Source organism: Grampus griseus, assembly GCF_964374135.1.
Source record: "Grampus griseus genome assembly, chromosome: 3".
Taxonomy (NCBI): domain Eukaryota; kingdom Metazoa; phylum Chordata; class Mammalia; order Artiodactyla; family Delphinidae; genus Grampus; species Grampus griseus.
In genome coordinates, this window is record NC_139019.1 from 25680616 (window position 1) to 25704069 (window position 23454).

A 23454-nucleotide genomic window follows, 5' to 3' on the forward strand; every position below is an offset into this window, starting at 1 on the left:
TGGCTAGATTCCTTTAACTAAAGGCCTCTAGACTCTCAGGCTACCTGTACTAGCTCAAGACTGTACTTTACATACAGATATTTAAGTGAATCACAGTATAAGGGAGGGAGATAACCTAGAAAGGTGAAATGTACTGTATGAATAATCCATACATTTTTTTTCCAGCACTGATAATCAAACATTAGATAAGGAGGCCTACAGGAAAGTACCAAATTACTCTTTCCCCCACTGCTGCCCTTTCTGAGAGACACAAAGATGTCTATCGATCTCTCCAGAAATCTGAAAGGAATCCACACAAATAACAGATTATTACTTATGTGGTCCCACTATCAAACTATAGAGCAGTTCCACTATTAAAATTGTAGGAAGCAGTTAATGGGACTATGAGGAAAGCATCGTCCCACATACAGTAATATACATCTAGTAGAGTTTTCCATTCATCTGTCAATTGTTTTCCCAAGATTAGCATTAAAAAACACAACCCCAAACACATTTGACCCTCAAACCACCCCCACACACAAAAATTGGTCTTTGTTCATTCTCAGATGACAGGATGTCCCAAGAGTGACAAAGGTGGGAGCCGATCCCCCCACAGCCTTTTCTTCAACCATCCCATCAACTGCTCTTCATTTCTTGAACTACCTTCCTTTTCCAAAGAGGTAATACTCAGGTCAGTCAGAAAGGCTTTCTGAGAAGACTGGCTTGGATTTCTGGGTCTGTTCCAGTCGATTCAAGATGAATTGGCTTGTATCAATGAAGCGCTCAACGCAGTTCACAAAACAGGCCTCAGCCCGACTGTCCAACTTTGGCCCAGGCTTGTCCATGCACTTTTCCCAACAAAGTTCCGTCATCTGGTGCACCAGCTGCTGGAAGCGCTGCTTCTGAGTCTCTACCTCGATGAAATGCTGCAGCTGCGGGTCGACCGAGCCCAAACCCGTTGCGGAGGAAGACGAGGAGGACTCCATCCCAGCGCGGCCACGCGTGCCGAGACAAACTCCGCACCAACTCACCGACCTTCCCAAGTCCTAGACTTTTAAGAAACGTTAACGGCCAAGCCCTCTTTATTTTTTAGCACTACCGTTTCATCTTTCTTCAAACAAGAACTACTCTTTATCACTAATATTAAAAGCAGCAATAGAGATGTATAATTAAGATGCAAAATCACAAAGACCAAATTACGTTTGACTAAGGGATAAATGAATAATTAGTTAAAATGATACACAAAGTGCTGCTGTATAGCAGGGAAAGAATGACACCTGGGAACACAACCATGTTAACATCAAATAAATCAAAATAAAACTTGAAGATCAGATGTGATGCCAGAATGAGCACATCCTTGGGGCCTGCTATTCTTAACACTGATCTTGAGGAGATCACCCATTTACAAGGGTTTGTGTTACCTTTCATCAACAGATATGGGACAATTTATAGATTCAATCTGCCGAAACAGAGAAAAAATTAATACTGCGCTTAATGACAATTAAACAATATAACCAAATTTGCATTAAAAAATGGTGACCCCAAAGACAGCTTCATTAAAAGGTACCTTCACCACACAAACAAACGGCGAGTTTTTAAAAGGAGGAATAAAAATAGCTTTTGTTGAGCTAAAAAAAGCCAGTGAGACTGATGATCACTCAACTTACTTTTTTTCTAATTCTAATCTTAAGTTACTTTTCTTTAATTGAAAAAGAAGTTCTTTTAAGCTCCTTAAGTCAGATTGCCTTTGCACTTTGTAAATCAGCTGATCTTGCATGGTAGACTTTAATATCTGTATATAATTCCAATTGCCAAAAATACCAAAACATTAAAAAAAAAAAAAAAGGTTCCAAGACCCAGTGAATGGCCCACTTATTTTACAGTAGTATCAGAAACAATAAAATTGTGTGTATAATCCTTTAGTTAGCTATAATAGGATTACTTATAATGCTACGAGACCATATCAGATGGTCTGATAACTGCAAGAGATGACAACATTGTCCATAGAGCTTTGAGTTCATTCACAACAATAGACAACTGTTTTAGTATTTAGGGAATAAATTACCTTCTTTCTTCTAGGCCTCTATCTAAAGGCTGCTGGGTGGCAAAAACAGCTATGATTCACTATTTCCAATCTTCACATTCTGTTACTGTTTCACACAAAGAGATGTGATGGCTGAGCATTAGGATGGAGGGGCGTAGGGTGAGGAGGGGGGAGCATTAGTGAACACAGACTGAACATTAATTCATTATCCACAAGTCTTTTTTTTTAAATTTTTATTGGAGTATGGCTGCTTTACAATGTTGTGTTAGCCTCCACTGCTCATTATTCACAAGTCTTAATTCCAAATTATTCTCCTTCAAACAAGCTTTGGAGAGAAGCATAAATAAAAATTAAAATAGAGAAGAGGTTTCTTTAATCAGAAAATAATAATAGTGAGAAGCAGCATAAATTTGGTCCATTGATTTAAACTTGAACCTGCAGGTTAAGAGAAAAGCTTTATTCCCTAGGACTCACATTCCAAAAGGTCGGCCAAGGTCTTGGTCCTAAGGGCCACAGGCCTCTTGGTCTTGTCGTTGGTGATGGCATATTCCTGCATGCCCAATTCCTCTGCTACCTTGGCTTGAGTTCTGTTATTCACCAAAGAGCTTCGCAACAGCTGGCCAAAAGGAATTGAGGTACATTTAGAAACCATTTCACTTTTGGTCTCTCTCTTGCTCCTGTGTTGGGCCCACCCAGCCTAGACCACAGGGACACCTAGGCAAGCAATGGCTTAAGTTCTCAACCACCACCCCCAGGCAACAGTGACAAATTCCACATGCTTCTAGTTTCTCCTTAATAACTTACTCTGCTCTTGGATTTTACCTAACTGACATTTAAATAGTTCATTTAGTTGTTTAGTAGCAGTGAGCAGTGTTGGGGGAGATGCTATACTATACTAAAGGTCAAAGATTCCATTAAGTTTAATGTTACTAAACCAAGGAGCATTAAAACTTTAAAAAAATCAACTTATTGAAGTATAATTTGCATACAATAAAATGCACCCATTTTAAGTATAGGTAAATGAGTATTGACAAGCTTCTACATTTCTGTTACCCCAAACAAGTTCCCTGGCCCCTTGGCGACCAATCAATCCAATCCATCTATCACCAGGCAAGCTTGACCTACTTTCTGTCACTGTACGTTAGTTTTAAAGGAGCATTTTTTTAAAAGTCAAAAATAAGCTTCACATTTTATGGCACTGATGCTAATTTTGATATCACAGGATTTGGGGAAGTGACGCTTTAGTATTATTTAAAATATTGAAATTATTTATTTACATTTTACTTTCATTCTTTAAAGATTTATATTGTATATATATATATATCAGATTTATATGTGTATATATATATATATATATAAAGATTATATATACTATATATCCTGACTCATAGTTTTTCAAGCTGAGACCCTTTATTTTTAATCAAATTAAAATGTAATTTCCGTATTTCAACTTCAGGAATTCCAAACAAAAATTTCTACTGGGAATTTCAGTCAGCTAGCAGTCCTCTAAAAGGACCATCCAAGTAGTAACATTAAACAGTGCATGGAAATTGTACAACCAGTCTATTGTAGACGTGCCCATAAAACAAGCATGGCTTAGGAATTTAAGTCACTGATCACTCACTAAAGGAAGGTGGGGAGGGAGGCTGGAGAAAGTGGGTAGATACAAAGATGAGAACTCACCAAACAAAAGCTGAAAGTAATTATCCCCAATCTCTAAGATTTGGGGGAATAAAGTACCTAAAACTAGAACTTTTTCTTACAACAGATAAAACAAACTCTTGGTCTAGTACAATTCCTTCCTGCTAAGGAATAACCCTGACACCAGGGCCAAGGAACAGGAAGCACTGCAAGTTATGCTGGTATTATATCCCCTGCCGTTCCACATCGAACTCTGTTTATTAGATGCAAGTTTTATGCTCTGTGGCTCCACAGTGTCAACTGAGCTTATGAAAATCAAGATTTATCCTCAATGCCTGAGACTGCAACCTTGACAATAGATAAATAAGAAACAATATGTTTTTAATTTGTCTGACAATGATTCATGAAGCAGAAATACAACTTGATCTTCACATGCCATGCTTGCTGTTGAGTTAGACTGTTATTCTTTGCTTGTCTCTGCTCCTTTCCTCCTCCGATTGCCCCTAAACTCAATCTTTTCTTCAATACAGTGTTTTCATTAAAATTAATATCCACAGAGAAGCTCAAAATTAAAAAGGCCTAGCATATAACGTTAAAAAGAAGACACAACCAGGGAATTCCCTGGTGGTCCAGTGGTTAAGACTCAGCACTTTCACAGCTGTGGCCCAGGTTCAATCCCTGGTCGGGGAACTAAGATGCTGCAAGCCATGCGGCGCAGCCAAAAATAACAAAACAAAACAAAACAAAAACGCAACCATTAGGGAGCCCACCAGTCTAATATCTTGTAATTACAGAATAACTGAGCTGGAAGCTGGAAGGGAGACATCTTTTTCAGTCTGGATTTATAATGGGGGAGGGGGAGGTTCACAAAGTACAGGCCATGGGGGAACAGAAGGGCTATTTTGAGAATATGGCTATGCTGCGTGAACTAGCTTCTCTCTCAGTACATGCTTTTGGTGAGAGGAGAAAACTCTAACTTGGGCTGCATGTATGGAGATTTCATGCCTTAGAATCATGGCATGCCTGATGTACATATGAGCTCACACAAACCAAAATATGTCACTGGTTATTGGGCCCCAGCTGCCGCCTTCCAGCCTCAGGGCTCCTCATTCGGTGCTGAGCAGTAATGCTGTCTGACAGGGAAGGAGGAAAGCAGTGAGGATGTAAACAGAAACACTACCAATTTTATTTAAGATATGCCCCGATGGGTCTCAAAGCACCGGCAGGGTGGCCAGCAGAAGGTGAGATCTTTCAGTTCTTGCCAAAACTTGGAGCCTGAACCAAAAGTCAGTGGGGGAGAAGGAAGATATAAATCATCCATATTTTTAGAGTCAGTTTAAATTTAGAAGATGGGTTGAAAAGAGGTAAGACGTTGCTCTTAAACAACAAAGTCTGAATGGCAGTTCTTTAAATGACAGCCTCCATCCTTGGCCTTTGCTGAACCCTGTTTCAGAATAAATCATGCTGTTTGCCAACGAGTGAGATCAAGAGGGGATCACAAGGCAAAAAACCACCTAAAGTTATGGCAGTTCAGTGCAACAGCTGTGGAGGCTGATGCTATAGCAGACCCTGGGCTGCTGGCTGAAGATCTGAGCTGATCAACATCCCGTGGCTGCCCTCTGAGAGCCGCTAATCTCTGAAGGAAGCCATACACAAAGTGGCCAATGCAATGCACTGTGACAGCTGCAGTGACAGCAGAGGCCACAGCACACGCAGGTACTCTTCTCCAACCCAGCTTTTCAAAAAGGCCTCCTGGAGGACCTGACCCCTGAGTAAAAACGTTTCAGAGGCTTGTTGACCTAGCTGGCTGTTATAACAGAATCATTAGTTAGTTCTGTCATACTGGTACTCAGGCCTCTTCCAAGAACCAAGGGATTAGAATTTCTGGACAAGTACGTTTTTAAAAATTTTATGTAGGTGGATTCTGATGAATGTAGAGTCAGAACTGAAAAGAATGCATCTGCCAGTGGGAGAAGAATGGGTGCAATGGTCTGAGTGTTTGTGTCACTGCAAAATTCATATGTTGAAATCCTAACCCCTAAAGGTGATGGCATTAGGAGGTGGGGGCCCCTGGAAGGTGATTAGGTCATGAGAGTGGAGCCCTCATGAATGGGAGCAATGCCCTTATAAAAGAGGCCCCTATCAGCACAGACACCAGAGACAAGCAGGAAACACTAAGGCTGCTGCTGCAGCCACCAAGAAGACTGTCTGCAAGCACAGGTCACTATCCACACCTCCCCTCCTGGGAGCCTGTGCAGCCCGCCACTGCCAGGGTCCCGTGATCCAGGGACAACTTCCCCAGGAGAACACACGGCGTGCCTCAGGCTGGTGCAACGTCATGCCAGCCTCTGCCGCCGCAGGCTCGCCCCGCACTCCATACCCCTCCCTCCGCCTGGCCTGAGTGAGCCAAAGCCCCCGCATCAGCAGCTCCTTTAACCTGATCCTGTCTGAGCGAAGAACAGATGACCTCCGGAGACCTACATGCAGAGGTAGGGCCAAATCCAAAGCTGAATGCCAGGAGCTGTGCGAACAAAGAAGAGAAAGGGAAATCTCTCCCTGCAGCCTCAGGAGCAGGGGATTAAATCTCCGCAATCAACTTGATGTACCAGCATCTATGGAATACCTCAATAGACAACGAATCCTCCCAAAATTGAGGCAGTGGACTTTGGGAGCAACTGTAGGCTTGGGGTTGGCTTTCTGCATCTAATTGGTTTCTGGTTTCATGTTTATTTTAGTTTAGTATTTAGAGCTTACTATCATTGGTAGATTTGTTTATTGATTTGGTTGCTTTCTTCCTTTTTTTTTTTTTTTAATATATATATATTTTTTCCTTTTCCTCTTTCTGTGAGTGTGTAGGTGTATGCTTCTTTGTGTTATTTTGTCTGTATAGCTTTGCTTTTACTATTTGTCCTAGGGTTCTCTCTGTCCATTTTTGGCTTTTTGTTTCTTTGTTTTTTAGTATAGTTTTTACTGCTTGTTATCAATGGTGGATTTGTTTTTTGGTTTGGTTGCTCTCTTCTTCCTTTCTTTTTAAAATTAATTATTCACTTTTTTATTTTTAATAATTTATTTTTAGTAACTTTATTTTATTTATTTATTTATTTTTCTTTCTTTCTTCCTTTATCTTTCTCTCTTTTTTTCTGAGCCGAGTGGCTGACAGGGTGTTGGTGCTCCAACTGGGTGTCAGGCCTGAGCCTCTGAGGTGGGAGAGTCGAGTTCAGGACGTTGGTCCACGAGAGACCTCTGGGCCCCACATAATATCAAACAGCGAAAGCTCTCCCAGAGATTTCCATCTCAACTCTAAGACCCAGCTCCACTCAACAACCAGCAAGCTACAGTGCTGGACACCTTATGCCAAACAACTAGCAAGACAGGAACACAACCGCACTCATTAGCAGAGAGGCTGCCTAAAATCATAATAAGTTCACAGATATCCCAAAACACACCACCGGACATGGTCCTGCCCACCAGAAAGACAAGATCCAGGCTCATCCACCAGAACACAGGAACCAGTCCCTGCCACCACGAAGCCTACACAACCCACCGAACCAACCTTACCCACTGGGGGCAGACACCAAAAACAACAAGAACTATGAACCTGCAGCCTGTGAAAAGGAGACCCCAAACACGGTAAGTTAAGCAAAATGAGAAGACAGAAAAACACACAGCAGATGAAGGAGCAAGGCATAAACCCACTAGACCAAACAATTGAAGAGGAATAGGCAGGTGACCTGAAAAAGAATTCAGAGTAATGATATAAAGATGATCCAAAATCTTGGAAATAGAATGGAGAAAATACAAGAAACATTTAACAAGGACCTAGAAGAACTAACAGCAAACAAACGATGATGAACAACAAAATAAATGAAATTAAAAATTCTCTAGAAGGAATAAATAGCAGAATAACTGAGGCAGAAGAATGGATAAGTGATGTGGAAGATAAAAGAGTGGAAATAACTACCACAGAGCAGAAAAAAAAAAAAGAATGAAAAGAATTGAGGACAGTCTCAGAAACCTCTGGGACATTAAACGCACCAACATTTGAATTACAGGGGTCCCAGAAGAAGAAGAGAAAAAAAAAGGGATTGAGAAAATATTTGAAGAGACTACAGTTGAAAACTTCCTTAATATGGGAAAGGAAATAATCAAGTCCAAGAAACACAGAGAGTCCCATACAGAATGAATCCAAGGAGGAACATGACAAGACACATATTAATCAAACTATCAAAAATTAAATACAAAGAAAAAAATATTAAGAGCAGCAAGAGAAAAGCAACAAATGACAAACTAGGGAATCCCCATAAGGTTAACAGCTATCTTTCAGCAGAAACTCTGCAAGCCAGAAGGGAGTGGCAGGACATATTTAAAGTCATGAAAGGGAAAAACCTACAACCAAGATTACTCTACCCAGCAAGGACCTCTTTCAGATTCGACTGAGAAATTAAAACCTTTACAAACAAGCAAAAGCTAAGAGAATTCAGCACCACCAAACCAGCTTTACAACAAATGCTAAAGGAACTTCTCTAGGCAGGAAACATAAGAGAAGGAAAGGACCTACAATAACAAACCTAAAACAATTAAGAAAATGGTAATAGGAACATACATATCAATAACTACCTTAAATGTAAGTGGATTAAATGCTCCAACCAAAAGACATAGACTGGCTGAATGGATACAAAAACAAGACCCGTATATATGCTGTCTACAAGAGACCCACTTCAGACCTAGGGACACATACAGACTGAAAGTGAGGTGATGGAAAAAGATATTCCATGCAAATGGAAATCAAAAGAAAGCTGGAGTAGAAATTCTCATATCACACAAAATAAACTTTAAAATAAAGACTATTACAAAAGCCAAAGAAGGACACTACATAATGATCAAGGGATTGATCCAAGAAGAAGATATAACAATTGTAAATATTTATGCACCCAAAATAGGAGCACCTCAATACATAAGGCAAATACTAACAGCCATAAAAGGGGAAATCGACAGTAACATATTCATAGTAGGGGACTTTAATACCTCACTTTCACCAATGGACAGATCATCCAAAATGAAAAAAAAATAAGGAAACACAAGTTTTAAATGATACATTAAACAAGATGGACTTAATTGATATTTATAGGACATTCCATCCAAAAACAACAGAATACACGTTCTTCTCAAGTGCTCATGGTGTTAACATCCTCCAGGATAGATCATATCTTGGGTCACAAATCAAGCCTTGGTAAATCTAAAAAAACTGAAATCGAATCAAGTATCTTTTCCGACCACAACACTATGAGACTAGATATCAATTACAGGGAAAAATCTGTAAAAAATACAAGCACATGGAGGCTAAACAATACACTACTAAATAACCAAGAGATAACTGAAGAAATCAAAGGAAATCAAAAAATACCTAGAAACAAATGACAACGAAAACACGACAACCCAAAACCTATGGGATGCAGCAAGAGCAGTTCTAAGAGGGAGGTTTATAGCTATACAATCCTACCTCAAGAAACAAGAAACACCTCAAATAAACAACCTAACCTTACACCTAGAGCAATCAGAGAAAGAACAAAAAAACCCCAACGTTAGTGGAAGGAAACAAATGACAAAGGTCAGATCAGAAATAAATGAAGAAGAAATGAAGGAAACAAAAGCAAAGATCAATAAAACTAAAAGCTGGTTCTTTGAGAAGATAAACTAAATCGATAAACCATTAGCCAGACTCATCAAGAAAAAAAGCGAGAAGACTCAAATCAGTAGAATTAGAAATGGAAAAGGAGAAGTAACTGACACTGCAGAAATACAAAGGATCATGAGAGATTACTACAAGCAACTTTATGCCAATAAAATGGTCAAATTCTTAGAAAAGCACAACCTCCCAAGACTGAACCAGGAAGAAATAGAAATTATAAACAGACCAATCACAAGCACTGAAATTGAAACTGTGATTAAAAATCTTCCAACAAACAAAAGTCCAGGACCAGATGGCTTCACAGGCAAATTCTATCAAATATTTAGAGAACTAACACCTATCCTTCTCAAACTCTTCCAAAATACAGCAGAGGGAGGAACACTCCCAAACTCATTCTATGAGGCCACCATCACCCCGATACCAAAACCAGACAAATACGTCACAAAGAAAGAAAACTACAGGCCAATATCACTGATGAACACGGATGCAAAAATCATCAACAAAATACTAGCAAACAGAATCCAACAGCACAGTAAGGGATCATGTACCATGATTAAGTGGGGTTTAACCCAGGAATGCAAGGATTCTTCAACATATGCAAATCAATCAACGTGATACACCATATTAACAAACTGAAGGATAAAAACCATACGATCATCTCAATAGATGCAGAAAAAGCTTTCGACAAAATTCAACACCCATTTATGATAAAAACCTCCAGAAAGTAGGCATAGAGGGAACTTACCTCAACATAATAAAGGCCATATATGACAAACCCACAGCCAACATCATTCTCAATGGTGAAAAACTGAAACCATTTCCTCTAAGATAAGGAACAAGACAAGGTTGTCCATTCTCACCACTATTATTCAACAGTTTTGAAAGTTTTAGCCACAGCAATGAGAGAAGAAAAAGAAAAAAAAAAATCCAAATCGGAAAAGAAGAAGTAAAACTGTCACTGTTTGAAGATGACATGATACTATACTTAGAGAATCCGAAAGATGCTACCAGAAAACTACTAGAGCTAATCAATGAATTCGGTAAAGTAGCAGGATACAAAATTAATGCACAGAAATCTCTTGCATTCCTATACACTAATGATGAAAAGTCTGAAAGAGAAATTAAGGAAACACTCCCATTTACCACTACAACAAAAAGAATAAAATACCTAGGAATAAACCTACCTAAGGAGACAAAAGACCTGTATGCAGAAAACTATAAGACAATGATGAAAGAAATTAAAGATGTTACAAACAGATGGAGAGATATACTATGTTCTTGGATTGGAAGAATCAACACTGTGAAAATGACTATATGGCCCAAAGCAATCTACAGATTCAGTGCAATCCCTATCAAACTACCAATAGCATTTTTCACAGAACTAGAACAAAAAATGTCACAATTTGTATGGAAACACAAAAGACCCCGAATAGCCTAAGCAATCTTGAGAAAGAAAAATGGAGTTGGAGGAATCAGGCTCCCTGACTTCAGACTATATTACAAAGCTACAGGAATCAAGACAGTATGGTACTGGCTCAAAAACAGAAATACAGATCAATGGAACAGGATAGAAAGCCCAGAGATAAACCCACGCACAGATGGTCACCTTATCTTTGATAAAGAAGGCAAGAATATACAATGGAGAAAAGACAGCCTCTTCAATAAGTGGTGCTGGGAAAACTGGACAGCTACATGTAAGAGAATGAAATTAGAACACTCCCTAACACCACACACAAAATAAACTCAAACTGGATGAAAGATCTAAATGTAAGGCCAGATATTAAAAAACTCTTAGAGGGAAACATAGGCAGAACACTCTATGACATAAATCACAGCAAGATCCTTTTTGACCCACCTCCTAGAAAAATGGAAGTAAAAACAAAAATAAACAACTGGGACCCAATGAAACTTAAAAGCTTTTGCACAGCAAAGGAAAACATAAACAAGACGAAAAGACAACCCTCAGAATGGGAGAAAATATTTGCAAATGAAGCAACTGACAAAGGATTAATCTCCAAAATTTACAAGCAGCTCATGCAGCTCAGTATCAAAAAAACAAACAACCAATCCAAAATTGGGCAGAAGACCTAAACAGACATCTCTCCAAAGATGATATACAGATTGCCAATGAACACATGAAAGGATGCTCAACATCACTAATCATTAGAGAAATGCAAATCAAAACTACAGTGAGATATCACCTCACACCAGTCAGAATGGCCATCATCAAAAAATATACAAACAATAAGTGCTGGAGAGGGTGTGGAGAAAAGGGAACCCTCCTGCACTGTTGGTGGGAATGTAAATTGATACGGCCACTATGGAGAACAGTATGGAGGTTCCTTAAAAAACTACAAATAGAACTATCATATGACCCAGCAATCCCAGTACTGGGCGTATACCCTGAGAAAACCATAATTCAAGAAAAGTCATGTACCACAATGTTCATTGCAGCACTATTTAGAATAGCTAGGACATGGAAGCAACCTAAGTGTCCACAAACAGATGAATGGATAAAGAAGATGTGGCACATACGTACAATGGAATATTACTCAGCCATAAAAAGAAACGAAATTGAGTTATTTGCAGTGAGGTGGATGGACCTAGAGACTGTCATACAGAGTGAAGTAAGTCAGAAAGAAAAACAAATACCGTATGCTAACACATATATATGGAATCTAAAAAGAAAAGGTTCTGAAGAACCTAGGGGCTGGACAGGAGTAAAGACGCAGATGTAGAGAATGGACTTGAGGACATGGGGACGGGGAAGGGTAAGCTGGGACAACGTGAGAGAGTGGCATGGACATATATACACTACCAAATGTAAAATAGATAGCTAGTGGGAAGCAGCCGCAAGGCACAGGGAGATCAGCTCGGTGCTCTGTGACCACCTAGAGGGGTGGGATAGGGAGGGTGGGAGGGAGATGCTTGAGGGAAGAGATATGGGGATATATGTATATGTTATTCACTTTATTATATAGCAGAAACTAACACACCATTGTAAAGCAATTATGCTCCAATAAAGATGTTAAAAACAACAACAACTAAATCAGAAGCTATCATGAGAAAGAGGAACTTTATTAAATAAGTAAATTTATTACATGCTAAAAAAAAAAGAAGCCTCATACTGATCTCTTGCCCCTTCCACCCTGTGAAGGTACAATGAGAAGTCTGCGAGCCAGAAGAGAGCCCTCAGCTGACCATGCTGGCACCCTGATCTCAGACTCTCCATCTCCAGAACTGTGAGCAATAAATTTCTGCTGTTCATAAGCCATCCTGTTTGTGCTATTTTGCTATAACAGCCTGAATAGACTAAGACAGTAGGAAGGGGTTTTCCAGGATGATGAAACAGCTCTATTAAAGCAAGGGGCCAGGACTTCCCTGGTGGTGCAGTGGTTAAGAATCCACCTGCCAATGCAAGCGACACGGGTTCGAGTCCTGGTCCAGCAGGATGTCACATGCCGCGGAGCAACTGAGCCCGCGCACCACAAGTACTGAGCCTGTGCTCTGCAGCCTACAACTACTGGGCCCACGTGCCACAACTACTGAAGCCCACCCACCTAGAGCCCATGCTCTGCAACAAGAGAGGCCACTGAGGTGAGAAGACGGTGCACCACAAGGAAGAGTAGCCCCCGCTCGCCGCAACTAGAGAAAGCCCGTGCGCAGCAATGAAGACCCAATGCAGCCAAAAAAAAAAAAGGCAAGGGGCCATGACACAGTGAGGTGATTCCTGGGTGGAACTGGAGGAGAAATCTGAGCCTGGTGGGGAAGAGCTGATACAGGTGAGGCTGCCCAGCCTCTGGGCAGAGAGAGTCTTGCAGGTGATGTAAAAGAAGTCTGTACTTTCCTATAAGGGAAGAGGAGTCCCAAAAGGTGTCAAATGGGAGCAGTGGCAAGGTACCTTTCTTATTATATAGAAAGATCATTTTGGTGGATGGATTTGAATGGGGTAAGACATGAGGTTGGAAAGCCTGCAGATGTCAATGCTATAAATTAGTATTTTAAAGAAGAAACTTCTTAGTAGAAACCTTGAAAATGAACATTAAGCACCCAACTGAGCATGAGACAGTTATTAGACTGTTTTGCAAACAATGCCTTGAGTTAGATGTACTGGTAAAAAGCAGAAGATTTGGCGCCAAGCTGCCTGGGTTCAAACTACGGCTCTACCACTTCCTGGCTAGGTGACCCTGTATAAGTTACTAAATCTCTCTGAGGCTCAGTTTCCACATCCATTACATGGAGGAAGTAGTACCTACTTCACAGGGATGTAATGAGAATTAAAGTGAATGAGTATACAATCTAAGTACAATGACTGGCACATAATAAACACACAGAGACGTTAGCCGCTGTTATTACTGACATCATCATTATAAGATATGCTTGCTCTTCGGTTATAGGAAAACGGTTATAGGAGGTTCTAGGAATTCCTCTGGATTTGTCTTCAATCAAAATATTCTGGATACCTGTCCACTAATAGTCTTCAAAGCTCTCCATTTTACTGAGTGCTAACCTGTCCTTAACGACTTTTTTTAACACCCCGCAAAAAAGATACAATTTAACTTGAAATTAGCAGAAAAAGTGAGGAAAGCTGTAGTTAGGGCTCTCCGTGAAGCTGAGAAAAAGACTGCTGAGTTCCTGAAGCAGTGGCAAGGACCGACAAAAATATCACAAATTGCCAAGTGCGATTTTGAGAATCCAGTATGTTTTCTATTATCTCAACATAGCAGTCTTTCCTAATTAGTGTAAACTTAAATTTTAATAAGAGAAAGGTTTATTGGTTTAAAATAAGCAAAGAAACACATTGGCACTCTTCCTTAAACTTCTATTCACTCTTTATTCTAAAGAGAAAACCACAGCTGTGGGACGTGAGCTACCAAAGAGGGCCATCTAGTGTAAAACAGTAGACTCTGATTTATTATTCTGAGGACTTTACTACAAGAGCATGGGGTGAAAGTAGAACATATTATTAAAAATGACAGTGCTGTGCCACACAGGTCTCTCATACCAACAGTGGTAGCCAGATGGCCTCCATTTCCCGTGATAACTAAAGAACTAGTTTATTTCTGGTAAATGCTCATATGTTCTTAAGAATTTAATATTAATTCAAGAGGAATTTCTTGTCCATCCAAAAGCAGTTAACTTTAAGTGGTAATCAAACTGCTAATTTTAAACTAAATGTAAAATAATAGTATTCCCGATTTCCCATATAATGGTACATGGGGCATAGCAGGAACATAATATTCAGTGAATAATATTCACTGAGTGAAAGAATTAAAGGACCATATTTTGTTGGGCTTAGAAATTCTGCTGAAAAATTACATCTAAACATAGTCAAATAACCATATTCTCCCTAAATCCAATATTTGTGTGTCACATAAACTATTTCCAGGGTTCACAGTTGCAGAGATAAGATCCAATTCTATTGAAAGCGAAACATGTATAGAAATTGTAGAGATGCAAATGCTACCCGCTGGAGTGCAGGTCAGATACAAACAGCCAAATTATGACAGTGATGGAGAAATTCTCAAACAGGAGGCTGTGGAATCTACCCTCTCAAAGAGATCTGTTAGATAGCTTGTTTGATTTATGCTTAGTGCTGTCTGAAGGCAGCAGGGAAGGATTAGATCACTGGTTCTCAAATTTTATCTGTAATCTTTGCTTTCTCATTACCCCAAATCATTCCTCTACAAACAAAAATTTCTGCAAGTTCATCTTGCTGGTGGACGCCTCCACTAGGCACAGTGCCTTGCACATTGTAGGCATGGGACTGACAACTATCTTTAGCTCGGAAACTTATAGGAAAGGCTAAGAGAAAAGAATGAAATAGAGGTGAAAAAGATGCAAATGTTAAAAGTTGAAAGTGTGATAAAAGAGGCATTCTTGTCTAAATAAATGCTCTTTGAGACACTCTCCTATTTACCCTGACTCTACTGAGTAGGTTCTACCCTCAAAAACCAAAACTTCAGTCTATGAAATAGAACCTCTTCCCTATACATCCCAATTCAAACTCCATCATGCTAGCACAATTATATAAGTCTGACATTCATTCCCAAACAGGACTTCTTGAACACCCAACTTATAGAACACTATAGATTTCCCCCATCAGCATTCAAAACTTGAAAACCACGATTTCATTTGCTCAACTGTCCTTATTCTCTATGAAGCGAGTGTGCAAGGCAACAGCTCTGAGCCAACTAATGCCTCGCCGTAGTTGTGTGTTCTTTAATCACAATAATGAATAATTAGCCATCCTCTCCCTGCCTTCTACCCAGCCAAATGCAACTGCAGTAAGTAATCCTCTGCAAATTTTAAATTACTTTTAATCCTTAGATATTCATAAATAGTTTTCAGCTTCTTTCCTTACACATTAAAAAAAACATGTTGTTTCCTTCCAATGCCACTTCCACTTCCCTCTCTATATGACTTAGCTGCCCACAAAACTCTCATTCTTCTACTTATCAAATATGTATTGAGAGCCTACATATACCATATACATATATGCTGCACATATAGTGATAAATAAACACATGCTCTCACAGAACTTCCAGGCTAGTGGGACAGGAAAACTCAAATAAGTGCCAGGAAGGAAAAGAACACAGAAATTTGACTGGAAAGTTTCCCTTGCAGTCAGCAGTCATGCGGGAACTGACATCTAATGCAGAGTAGGAGATACCAGGCAGCTGAGAGTAAGGGCAGGAAGCAGAATGGTCTCCAGGTAGAACATGTACAAACCCAATGGCAGGAGAGAGCTTGGAGGAACACAAAGCAGGCCAGGTAAGAGGTGCAGAGTGATAAGACAAATATGTGACACAAGGCCGGGCAGGTGGGCAGACTTGTTCATTTCACTCTCCAAAGAAAAAATGAAGAGGATTAGACTGGAATATGATGATTATTCACTCAGCATATTTGCTGAGCACTGATATGCCAGGACTGTCCAAGGACCCAGGGAATCAGGAGTGAAGAAGATAGACAAAGTTTACACTCTGATGAGAGAATAGTATGTGCTAAGTAGAAAAAGGAAGGAGAAAATGGAGGTAAGCTTCCAGACTGGGGGAGGGGAGCTGGGGATGAGGAAAAAAGGTTACTATCAAGCAGAGTGAATTAAAGAAAGCCTCACTGGTGATGACATCTGAACACAGGTGTGGGATTTGGCCGCAAGCATGTAAAAGGCCCTGAGGCAAAGGCTTGCTTAGTGTCCTGCAGGAATCTCACAGAGGCTAATGTGAAGTGTCTAGGAGAAAAAGTCTAAGACGGCAGCAGGAAAGCAGGTCATACAGGGTCTTGTAGGTAACAACATTGTCTTTTACCCTTGAGATGAGAAATCTTTACGTTTTGCACAAAGGAAGTTGTAATCCGACTTCTCTTTAAAAATAGTCCCTCTAGATGATGTGCTGAACATAGGCTGAAGGGTGGGGAGGGATGGACCAGTTGGGAGGCTATGGCTGTAATTTAAGGTAAAGATAACTGTGGTCCAGACCAGGGTGATAACAGTGGAGCTGGTGAAAAGTAGTTATGTTTGGGACGAACTTTTAAGGTAAAATCAACAGGCTATGCTAATGGCTAGGAGGTGTAGGATGAGAGAAAGAGAAGAGTTAAGGATAACTCCAAGGTTTTTAGCCTGAGCTAAGAACAGAACAATCCTTACTGATATGGAGAACACCAAGGTTTGGGGGTAAAAATCAGTTTTGTTTTGGCCATGTTAGGTTTGAGGTGCCCGAAAGAAATCCAACCAGAGATCCAGTATATCTAGATATCCAAGTATATCTCTAAATATGGAGATATTTGAGTATGGAGTTAGGGGCAAGTAAGAACTGAAGACATAAAATAGAAGGTAATGTACAGATGTATTCAGACTCATGGAGAGGAAGTCAACAGAAAAGAGAAGAGGTCTGAGAAGGTTGGGGAGGTGAAGAGGAACAACCGAAGCGGACTGACGATGAATGGTTAGTGTGGTCACAAAATATGTGTGGTGAAGACTCCACTGGCCGCAGAAGGTAAGAAGACTTCTGCAGAAGGCAGAAGACTCCTGGCCTGCATGGGAGCAAGAGCTGATTCAGGAAGGCTGGTGTAGGAAGCCGTAACGCTGTCCAACAGGCCCGAAACCTGAGACAATGTCCCCCATTGGAGACTACAAGAATGGCAAAGACCAGCTTTTCCAATAGTAACACACATCTCATGGGAAATCTGAGCCTGCTGCATTGCCTACTGCTTTGTATAAGCACAACCTTAAGATTCCTATCCTTTGCAATTTAGTAAATGCCACCTCTTCTAACCGAGTCTCTCTGTCAATCATATTCCTGTAACACTGTGACAGCTATGCAGAAACCACTGCAGTGGTCCAGGTGACAGAGGTCAGTAGAGAGGATCTGGGTGATGAAGACATAACACTGTCCAGCAGTAATACTGTCAAAACTTGCGAATGGACTAGAATATAGGGAAGGGAAGCAGAGGGAGGAATCAAAGATGACTCCTAGGTTTCTGGCTTGCAACACTGGATGGGTGATGTTGCCATTCAATTACTCAAGGAATACTGGTAGAGGACCCAGGTGGGAGAAGACTTCAAGTTCAGTCTTCAACATGTGGAGATGATGAGAAGGCCGCTGGCACTGGAGCTCAGAAAAGAAACGGGATTGAAGAAGTCCATTTAAAAGTCTGCCTACAGAGTGAAACTAATGCTATACTTGGAAAAGACTGCCTATAAGAGACTCTACTAAGAAGAAATGCCTAGGAGTAAACCTTGTACATCCTGGAATATTCATCAGCTCTATAGAATAGGATGAGCCTGCAAAGGAGGCTAAGAGAGTAGCTCAAGAGGTGAGAGGAAAACCAGGAACGTGCAGCATCATAGAAGCCAATGGGAGACAGCGGCTCAAGGAGGGAGGGGGCTTCCCTGGTGGCGCAGTGGTTGAGAGTCCGCCTGCCGATGCAGGGGACACGGGTTCGTGCCCCGGTCTGGGAAGATTCCACGTGCTGCGGAGCGGCTGGGCCCGTGAGCCATGGCCGCTGAGCCTGGGCGTCCGGAGCCTGTGCTCCGCAACGGGAGAGGCCACAACAGTGAGAGGCCCGTGTACCTCAAAAAATAAAGAAGGAGGGAGGGAGCAACCACATCAAAGAGACATTAATGAGAGTCAGTATCTTTTAAATATGTATTTCACTGATGACAGAACATCTTTGTTTTGTCAGCAGATCTCTTGGTCCTACTGATTTCTACAGAAGCTTTCTGTGAATACAGTTCATAAAACCATCATATCAGAATTCTGTTCTTTGTTAACATTTTTCTAAGAAGCTATCCAAAAATTCTTTATTTTTAAGACAGCAAGGCTGATAAACACATTTTGGATAAAATTAGTTACAGCACTGAAGTCATTTTGGAAAGAACACAAAACTGGAGTCTCTAGCATAGTCCTGCTTTTACCTTTATCCAGATCTTGGGCAGGGCCCATGCCTTTCTGAGTTCTGGTTTCATTATCTGTTCAGTGTTGGGGGTCAGGGGCGGGATGTGCCGTGGCCAAGAAGAGCAGCAGTAAACTTACTGATCCATACGTCCCTGCTCCACAAAATCCTGGAGTTCACAATTAATTTGAGGGAATATAGGGGTAAATGTGTGTATTTAAGTCACACATTTTCAACAGTGGTCTCTTTATGGCCATAAGATGAATTACTACTTAAGCCATTTGGTTTAGTTTCTCCATTTCTCAGACCAACCAGATACTCTGACAGCTATGAAGTGTATTCCCTAATGGAAGATACTGAACGAGCATTTATTGATTCCTGAATGTAGAGCAAGATACTAGATACTAGTTTATTTCCGGTAAATGCTCGTATGTTCTTAAGAACTTAATATTAATTCAAGAGGAATTTCTTGTCCATCCAAAAGCAGTTAACGTTAAGTGGTAATCAAACTGCTAATTTTAAACTAAATGTAAAATAATAGTATTCCTGATTTCCCATATAATGGTACATGGGGCATAGCAGGAACATAATATTCAGTGAATAATATTCACTGAGTGAAAGAATTAAAGGACCATATTTTGTTGGGCTTAGAAATTCTGCTGAAAAATTACATCTAAACATAGTCAGATAACCATATTCTCCCTAAATCCAATATTTGTGTGTCACATAAACTATTTCCAGGGTTCACAGTTGCAGAGATAAGATCCAATTCTATTCAAAGCAAAACATGTATAGAAATTGTAGAGATGCAAAGTATGAAAGACTTATTTGCCTCAAACTAATGAAGAATGTCTGCACTCACAAAATGTCTTATAGTGAGTACTCTTTTTCTTTGCCCAATAAAATATTTGCTTTTCCAATGCCCAATTCTAGAGGGACTTCTCAAAGGTTATTCCTTGGGCTGGGAGAGATCATCACGACTGGCTTCCAGATATGTTTTGTTCTCCACTCTGGTTTTATTACTGATTGGTTTCACAGGGTAAAAACCACACCCAGCAAATAAAAAAGCTCAATAAAATTTTATAAAATGAAACAAAGGTGAGAGGAATGGGAACTATTTCACTTTGGTCATAAATCAAGCCTTGTCTCTCTAAGTCCCTTTCAACTCCACATGATCCAGCCAAAGTAGGCTTTTTTTTTTTTTTTTTGTGGTACGCGGGCCTCTCACCACTGTGGCCTCTCCCATTGCGGAGCACAGGCTCCAGACGCGCAGGCTCAGCGGCCATGGCTCACGGGCCCAGCCGCTCCGTGGCATGTGGGATATTCCCAGACCGGGGCACGAACCCGTGTCCCCTGCATCAGCAGGCGGACTCTCAACCACTGCACCACCAGAGAAGCCCCTCAAACTAGGCTTTTGATCTTCCATGCTGTGCCCTTGTTTCAGCAGTCCCAATGTGTGCAATGTCTTTGCATAGAAATTTCTTCCCATTAATTCCCAGTGGCCAAATCCTACTCATCCTTTTAAAGACTCAAACATCATCATAGCCATGAAGCCTTCTAGAAATTCCACAGCTGACAGAAATCTTACTTTTCCTAAACAGCACAGTTTCCCTATGTCTCTTCATAATATTTAACGTGGTACTCCCTGTATTTAGTTACAATTACTCACTTATACTTTTTATAGTGTACCTGTATACGTATATACACACACCCCACACTATATCTATATACATATGTATATAGATATAGAAAGAGAGAGAGAATTTGTAGTTATTTACTTATATTTTTAATTTCTCCTCATAGTTTTTAAACTTCTTATGGATAGACTAGGTGTCAACTAATATTTGCTCCCCCCATGAAGCCTAACTCAATGTCTTGCACTGAGTAGGCAGTCACTAAATGGAAATGAGCTCTTATCATATATTGTTTTGCACACAATTTACATAATGAAACAAAACCATATGATATGCTAAAGTCACCAAGAACTAAGTCAATTACATAAATATATATTCGGTTCTTCTAATCTTTGCTCTCTGTTATACAGCAATCTTATTGGAGGAAATGATTTAATACAAACTCACAGTTAAGTGTCCTTCATGATGATCTGGGAAATGAATGAATAAGTACTCCGTGGCTACCAGCTGCATTATGGAGTCACCGAGGAATTCCATCCTCTGATTGTGGCCTCTGGGAAAAAACATCAATGTAAAGAGATCAATAAGCATTTGTGGATTAAAAAAAAAACACAGAGAATTTTTTTCAAAAGGCATGATGTTAAAAAGCAATGTGTTCATCTTGCTTAAAGCACAAAACTAAAAATAATTCCCTAAGGCCCCTCAACTGAGAAGAGATCTGAGTCAATACAGGTTCAGTTTCAAAGGAGAGTAAAGTAAGTACTATAAGGATTAAACAACTGCTAAAATAAAGACTAGTAAATAGTGCCTGGCCAAAAGCTGGGGAGTATCAATTGAAAAATAAAGCACAGTTGAATCCTTGAACAGTGAGGGGGTTAGGGGCAGCGACCCCCCCATTCAGTCAAAAATCCAGTTTAACTTTACAGTCGGCCTTCTGTACCACGGTTCTGCATCTGCAGATCCAGCCAATCAACCAACCGACCTGTGTAGCACTGTCGCACATACTTATTGAAAAACATCCACTTGTAAGTGGACCCATGCAGTTGTAACCCATGTGATTCAAGGGTCAACTGTACAGCGGAGACAACAATGTTGCACAGACAATCTTCATACAGACAAAACAAAGCAAAAAGGCCCAAGAATTTTCTTTGCTAAATCTTTATTTATTTATTTATTTATTGTGGTACACAGGCCTCTCACTGTTGTGGCCTCTCCCGTTGTGGAGCACAGGCTCCGGACGCGCAGGCTCAGCGGCCATGGCTCACGGGCCCAGCCGCTCTGCGGCATGTGGGATCTTCCCGGACCGGGGCACGAACCCGCGTCCCCTGCATCGGCAGGCGGACTCTCAACCACTGCACCACCAGGGAAGCCCTAAATCTTTATCTTTTTATTGAAAACTACACTCCATTATTCAAATCTGAACTCTAGGTTAAGGACTAAAAAATCTATGACAAGAATCCTTAATCTTTACAGTGTAAAGAGAACTGTGAGTATCTGATTTGGGGGAAGGAAGCCAAAACTGAATAAAAAACACCATGCAAAGAAACAACGTTTTGGTTATTTTATTAATTATTTCATTAGCTCATGTTCAAATCACTCATCCAGAGCAGGGATTGGAGGACCACATTCAGCCTATGGCCTGTTTTAGTAAAAAGGGACACAGCCATGTTCATTCATTTACATTTTTCCTGCGGCTGCTTTTGTTACTATGGCAGAGTTGAATCATCATGACAGATACCACATGGCCTATAAAGCCTATAATATTTGTCCCTTCATAGAACAAGTTTTTTACTTCCTTCACACTTCTCTTATACTTTACAGAGAAATAAGATGCATGACAATGAGACCAAAAATACTGGATGAGAGCATATCCTCTGGTCCACACTGGTGTCTGGTTGCTCATCCATCGAACGACGTGACTTCCCTGGAAATACGTTCGAGACCCCAACCTGGGAAGGGCATGCAGCAAACGTTTGGGACTGCCTGTCTAAATGCCCATGTTAGAACTACATGAGTACTTCTAACTTACAGGGTCAGATGGTTAAATCCCACAGTTCTCAATGTGAATGCTCTTGCCAAAAGTCGAACATGGGTAAAAATTACTCCAATTGCGTCTTCAAATTCAGTAAGTTTCTGCAGAACTGGAGAAGTCTCAATAAGTTGTCGATCAGTATTTGGCTCTTGAAGCTACAAGAAGAAAGAAAGAAATAAAAATCACATGCAGTTTTTAGTTACAAAAGTAATTATCCATTCTAAGATAGTGTTTTGTAAACTTCCTTCTCCCACGGGCAGAAATTTCTGAAATGCCAATAAAACACGAAAGCTTCTTTCTCATCCCTTAGAATGGCAAACAAACCTAATATTTAAAGAAGGCTCAAATAATATTTTCCAATCTTCTATCAGATTTCAAGGCCAAATACTGTACACAGATAGTTCAAAATCCCAAGTATTATACTAGCTCTCCAAGGAAGAGGCAAGCTGAAGAACCACTGGTAGAGAATACATATATATCTATCTGGTAACTCAGTGGTTCTCAAACTTTAGTGTTCATCAAATCATTGTAGGACTTGTTAAAAGCAGATAGCCAGGCCCTGCCCCCAGAGCGTCTGATTCAGTATGACTGGAATAAGGACCAAGGATTTGCCTTTCTGATAAGTTCCCAGGTAATGCAGATGCTGCTGGTCTAGGGACCAGCTTTTGAGAATCTCTGCATTGAGTAACTTGACCTCTGCGTGTCTTCTAGGGACCAACCTATTTTGGCAAATGAACATCATTAAAACTGGATTCAGTTTTATCACACTGGAGATTATTATACCACTAGTCAGGTACTCCACATAACAATGAGACTTTAACCACTAGCAGAGAGCAATTATGAAGAGTTTAAATAAAATGAATATTTTCAGGAACTCTGGGCAAGCTCATACTCATAAAATATTTCTAAAGTACTCTGAATTAATGTCACTTATTACTGTTAAGCCTCTCATGAGAGAGTTCAGCCACTAGTGATGACTTTTATATATACATAATATACAATACAAAAATATGTATATATGAGTATACATTTACATGTGTAT

General features: G+C 40.3%; 2 protein-coding genes across 4 annotated transcripts in view; both read right to left on the minus strand.

The window, feature by feature from the left end:
* The window catches only part of DROSHA (drosha ribonuclease III), a 130546-nt gene that overhangs the window by 7957 nt on the left and 99135 nt on the right, over positions 1 to 23454 (minus strand). For all 3 annotated transcript variants that reach the window (XM_082650267.1, XM_082650266.1, XM_082650265.1), the window contains 3 exons: positions 22410 to 22567; positions 20828 to 20933; positions 2498 to 2639 (listed from right to left, as the gene is read on the minus strand). In XM_082650267.1, the coding sequence (XP_082506393.1) occupies positions 2498 to 2639; positions 20828 to 20933; positions 22410 to 22567 (406 nt within the window). The remainder of the gene's footprint in view (positions 1 to 2497; positions 2640 to 20827; positions 20934 to 22409; positions 22568 to 23454) is intronic.
* Positions 266 to 1005, minus strand: LOC309821020 (mitochondrial import inner membrane translocase subunit Tim8 A-like). The gene has a single exon (XM_082652098.1). It carries the CDS (start codon positions 963 to 965, stop codon positions 672 to 674), a length of 294 nt encoding a protein of 97 aa, XP_082508224.1. The 5' UTR covers positions 966 to 1005; the 3' UTR covers positions 266 to 671.